At 34.5% G+C, this 6,000-nt stretch overlaps 1 protein-coding gene across 1 annotated transcript; it reads right to left on the reverse strand.

Annotated features, from left to right (window-relative positions):
- Positions 1-1,702: 1,702 nt before the first annotated feature.
- Positions 1,703-5,364, reverse strand: LOC9302246 (zinc finger CCCH domain-containing protein 64). Its single transcript, XM_021015414.1, has 11 exons — positions 5,168-5,364; positions 4,796-5,069; positions 4,564-4,690; positions 4,350-4,469; positions 4,140-4,257; positions 3,428-3,852; positions 3,041-3,326; positions 2,860-2,953; positions 2,580-2,725; positions 2,105-2,313; positions 1,703-2,008 (listed from the first exon to the last, which is right to left on the reverse strand). The coding sequence occupies exons 1-10, from the start codon at positions 5,237-5,239 to the stop codon at positions 2,185-2,187; spliced, it is 1,791 nt and encodes a 596-aa protein (XP_020871073.1). The 5' UTR covers positions 5,240-5,364; the 3' UTR covers positions 1,703-2,008; positions 2,105-2,184.
- Positions 5,365-6,000: the final 636 nt, after the last annotated feature.

The following is a 6,000-nucleotide window of genomic DNA, read 5'->3' on the forward strand; positions in this document are numbered from 1 at the left end:
ATTTAAAAAATGTCAAAAATTATAGTATTAATCGCTTAAGAAAATGTGAGTCCATAATCATACGGTAGTTCCAACCAGAATCACTGTAAAATGATTAGGTATAGTGAAATTCAACTTCAAACAGAAAATGACATAGTTAAACTGTATTATTAAGTTTGCATAAGTCAAATCTTGATTTATTACATACGCAAAATGGTGATGTGTAGATTATATATATATATATATATATATATATATATATATATTAATCACAATATTTTATTCATACAGCAGCGTAAAGACAAGGAAACACCAGCTCTTTAGTAAGAATTAATTCACCCAAAAAAATAAATAAAAAACGTTAAAAAAACACGTGGTGTAAGAATCAGTTATGTTGTCACTAATTAATGACTTTTAGCTTTGATCTTTAAAAGTCTAAATAAAACAAAATTAAACTCTAATTGACACATTTGATTTTTCACATTAATACAAAACAAAAATTAAATAACAAAAATCCGTTTTCAATGCAAGCACCGACAAATATCCAAGAAAACTTATAGACACAACTAAAATAAAAATACGAGAAAGGAGTGGCGAGAATTGCAGATCGTAATTCGGTGTCGTATGTGTAGGGACATAAACAACGATCAATACGACCAGATTTGTGTTTGGCTTTTTGTCGTTTAACTGTAAGAAGTGATCACGGACAACGACGTTAGCTCTCTTTGTTTCTTCACTACTATTCAAACAAATCTTATTATATATATTCTTTGAATCATATAATATTAAAGTCCAATATAATTAGGTGGAAGAACAACATTTAGCCGAACCAAAAAAATGGAAAATCGCCATACCTAAACCAAAATTAATGAATAAAAACTGAATTTGATTAAGTTATATAATGTCAAATATCTAAAGTGGTCAAAATATGTACTAATCTAATAATTCTAACTACTACTAGATTAGATAATATAGCCTCCCTATATAATGAGATCTTCCGAATTTTTCGTTATATGGTCCAAAAAACCTTGTCGAGCATCGTGACAATTAATTTACACTATATACCCACCGAAATTAATAAATATTCCTCTCTGATTTCTGAAGTGGATCCGACTAAGTCCAGTTGGTACTGTACCAATGCCAATTTTAATTAATAATATTCAGATTTTCCAAAATAAGGAAAACACCAGAAAATGGGAAAAGTAATCTAGAAAGTATGCAAATTAGCCTAAATTACTAGAAAATTAGAGGGTAGTTGATGCATTTATAGAGACCTAATATATGGGACCATCAAAATTCACTTTCACATTAAAGGAAATGAGAAGGTAAAGAGCCATGTGCAGAGGCATAGACAGAATCTATAAACCCTTGTTGATGATGGAGTCTTTTGTTTCCTTTACTCTTTTGCTAAAGCTGCAACAACAGCAACAAAAGAAAGCTTAAGTTAACCTTAAAGATGAAGAGATGATTGTTTCTCTCTTTTTTTTTACCATGTGTTAATAACCACATTCTCAAGGTAACCATCTTTCAAATGCCAGAGAGTTGAATCTGATTCACTAAAACCAGCTTTACTCTCACTGTTTTGACAAAAGTGGATTTCATCAAGTGATCAAAGATTGATGCTGTAACTACTGCCTGGATTTTTTGGTTTATTACAGTGAACCATTCTAGAATTAAAGTATGTCTTGGCTAGAATTGATTGAAATTAATAATTACTGCAAAGGAAAAAAAAAAGGTACATTATTACCAACCAACAAGAAGTCAGTAGTTTAGGTGAAAACAGGTGAAGCAAATTCTACCATGACTCTTGTGTGTTTCTGTGATGATCACTCTCTTACATCTCAACAAACAATAATATATCAAAGAAAGTGTTTACTAGAAGAAAAAGAGAAGCAACAAGCAAAATAGTAAGGTAACAGATGGAAGACTGTTAGCTTTTAACTGACCATGAACCTATTTCTAAAGATGGAGGGAGACAAACGAAGGTTTCTATGACGATGTGTCGCATGATTCAGCTTCAGCTTCTGACCTAGAGAAAATATTAAGTCTAAAGGTGATTAGAAGAAAACATTATCATCAAAAGATAGTAGAAATTTGGTATTAAACTGGAACAGAAACACAATACCTGAGTGTACTGGACACTGAGTTTAGCATATGATTGATACCCACAAGATAGTATATGATCGTATCTTTTGTTCAGTAATGTTATTGGCAAGGGTCAAATTCTTGAAATTGTTTCTTGAAATCCTCAGCCAGCTTTGCCTCCTCTTCTTGGCTAATTTTACAGTTTCTCCAATCGGCCCTATCTGGGATCTTTAGCAACCCTGCTAGAACCTGTAAAATCCAATGTCATTTTCTAAGCAACAAAACACACCTTCGGGATCTCAAAAATGTTAAAGTGGATCAGATGTTATCTATCTATCTGAATCCAAAACTTCATATATTATGGTCTTAGCATGAAAGTTCTTTTTTGGATGATCACTCTGTATTAAATAGAACTTAATGTTTGACTCTTCATGCATATGAACATTGTGTTATCAATGGCATCTTTCTTTAGTAGTATAATAGCAAAGTCGCAATCCATTCATGAATTGTCTTACCTCCCGTCCAAATTGTGCAGGGAATACTTCGTTCTCTTCCAGGGTGTGTGATAACACCGTTCCATCAGGAAGTTCCACATAGAAGAGCCCCAAAGCTGCATTGTATTCCTTCTGCAGATACTTTCTGCCATCAGAACTATCACTAACTGCAATAAAGACAACATAATTTAATAAAAAGGTAACTCAAAATGCTAGGGGAAGAACGTAGATATAATCTGTGAAGATAGGGTCCATTGATTCAATAAGACAGAGAAGGGAAAAAACAGATAATTCAGCTTACACTTTTTCGTCACAAGCTTGAAGCCCAGTTTTTCAGCAGCCAGACTAAAGATATTAGGAAGAAGACGAGCTCTGGATGATGGAACCGGAACAACCTATAGAGATTGGTAAAAAAATAAAAATATTGTAAGCAACTCTAAATTCAAAAGATCTACCAAATGTGCAATAGGAACTTTTCTTACTTGGAGGTTAGCATGAGAAACACGTTTAGAGACCAATTCAAAGAAAACTGCATCATTTCCTTGGCTTTTATAGCAATTTCTCAGACCATTTTGGTATCTACTGAGCTCTGATTCAACCTCAGGGGATAAAACCAGAGTATTGGGCAAATGTTCGATTGGGATTATCAATATGTGGTCTTCGACTAGTGAACCTTTGGGTAGAGCACAATAGAAACTTTCCCCTACACTGACGATTAAATGTGACTCCACACTCGGGCTTGATAGACAAAACCAGCATTCTTTTGACCTGATAAAAACAATTTTGAAACAAGAATTACTGTCTCAACCCCTATTCCAAATTGCATATATGTTGTAAGATAAGTTCTCAGAAGCTAAATCAGAATATACCTGTTAGCATTCTCAGATCTGGGCTTTCTTTGTATGCTACTTTCATCTTGAAACTCATGCTTGTAGCTGCACTCTGGGCCTTTTTCACACTTACCTTTGATGATAAGATCAAGACAAACACCTCTACGACACTGTTCTCTTGCTTCAGCGTTGTGTTGGAAATGGCAATCTTCACCCCGAGGACAGGAACCTGAGCAGACAAATTTGAAACAGAGCTTTTCCCCTTGAGATCCATTCTTTTGCCGCTTTGAGACATCATACCTCCAATACTGTGAATCAGATTCACTGTCGTTTGGCCTCTTCTTCGATTCAGCAGCACTCTCTTGTAAATTATAAGGCCATAGTGTAGTTTTTGGAGGCTTTGCACTAAGCTCTGCTGGTGACATGGTAGATGTTGGTGTAGGAGAAAGCGCATGAAGAAATTTCTGCAAAGAGGAAAAAGGAAGTAACAATGAAGAATTTATGAAAACTGCATGATGATCAGAAACTATTCAGCAGAAAACGCAAAAAAAAAACCAAATTCAGTCTGATGTGAGTCATTTGCTTGCATAGATTCTGAATCCAAAGTATTTCCATCTTAGGAGGAGCCATACATACAGTTAAGAGTACCAGTCGAGAGGCAAGTGATCAAACAGAAAGGTACCAAAAACTTCAAACAAAAATAATAAGATACCAAGCTCGTGTGAAAGAAACTATAAACTATAGAACACACCTGTTTGTTTTTATTTCCAACTTGAGCAAGACCAATAAAGCGAGTTACATGAGTAGATTCAGCGTTGAGGTAAGGTTCACGGGCATAAAATACCCCCATAGAACCTGCAATGTGATAGCTACCACAAAAGGCAAAATAAACAGCTAATTAAGTTCCTAAGTCATCAACATTCCCCAGTAACAACAATATTAGAATCGAGAAAGTACTTACCGAGGTTTAACTTCCATTACCAATTCAGAAACAGTGGAATCACTACAAGAGGAATCAGAAACTCCAACAGGAATATCAGAAACTGCAGCTCTGTTTGTAACTCCCGCAGGCCATTCATTAGTATACACTAATTAAGGACGACAAGTAGTACAATAGAGAACCGAGAATGTATCCACAGTTCCAAATTCATCAACTAATACAAAAAAAAGGATATGTTAAGAACAAATCAACAACTCCAGATTCCTCAGCAAGTGCACGAAGAGCATCAACATCATCTTGACTATATTTCCCAAATTGACTATCAGATGATTGTCTACCAGATAAGTAAGCAACAGACAAACCTAAACAAAACAAAACAAACAAAAGCAAAAGACCATTGACCAAACAACTTATCAAAAAAACTGAAAAAGATTGATACTTTATGATATAATTATCAAAACCCTTACCATGAAGAGTGAACTTCCCACTTCCTCTTAACCAAAACAAATTGTGGCAAACTTCGAGTCCATCCATCTTAAACCCTTGATTCTCAGCTTTCTTCGAAGTCATCGATAGGATTTTGGGGGCAACGACGCCATAGTCTCCGGTGAAGTAAGTAGGAATCGGAACTTGAGTTCGACCTTCGACGTAATCCAGAAACTCGTCTAGAAGTTCCGGAGTATCGGGAAAAAACTGGCCGACGCAAATCAGAGCATCAAATGGACCAGCAGATTTGCTAACCTGCAAAAATTGAACTTCGATTTAGACCCTAAGAGATACAGAATCAAGTAAAATCGGAGAGCACAACGAGAAAGATAGTAATAGAGAAGGAGAGAAACCGATTGGACACGCTTGAAGAGCTGATTGAGACGTCCAAGAGGATCTCCACAGAGCAAAATTCTGGGCGCCATGAGTGTGTCCTTGTTACTAGAGAGAAGATGATTGATGGAGGAAGAAGGCAACGACGGAGACGAGAAGAGTTTTGGGTTATTTGGGCCTTTCGGTCACCACTTAATGGGCTTATGATAAAAAGCCCAGTCGTCAGAATTGTCGTTGATGCATATGTTTTTTTTTTTTTTAAGAAATTATATGTTGCAATAGATTAATATAATATTTGAAATTTACTTCTTGTAAATTACTGAATTTTTTTTAATAAATTTACTTCTTGTAAATTAATGTAATAAACTAATTTTTTTTAGTGGATTGGGTCTAGATCTAAACCAGATAGTACCGAATTCCGACGTTGAGTTTATTTGAACATTACCAAAAATGATGGTTATGGTGTACATTTGAACATTATCAAGTTAATGGTTATGGTGTTGCATGTACATTATCATACAAATCAAAATTGTTGATGTTGTTGTTATATAATAAAGTCGTCTGCATGTATAGCACTATAGCTATGTCATGTCATTTACTCGATCTAGGTAGCAATCATTTTTCCTTTCAATTAGTTAGTAATCCATAGATATGTTTTTTAATGAACATATTTCTTTTCAAGTATGTCATCCGATTTCCTAAACCCTAAGAGTCAAAAATTTAAGCTTTTAGAGTAATATTCAATTAAAAAGATAAAGCTTTAAAAATTTAGAATATGGTATTAATAATGACCCAAAATAACTTCATCATGCATATTTGTTTCTGATTAATTCAAATATATATAAATCCAACT

Source organism: Arabidopsis lyrata, assembly GCF_000004255.2.
Source record: "Arabidopsis lyrata subsp. lyrata unplaced genomic scaffold ARALYscaffold_8, whole genome shotgun sequence".
NCBI classification, from domain to species: domain Eukaryota; kingdom Viridiplantae; phylum Streptophyta; class Magnoliopsida; order Brassicales; family Brassicaceae; genus Arabidopsis; species Arabidopsis lyrata.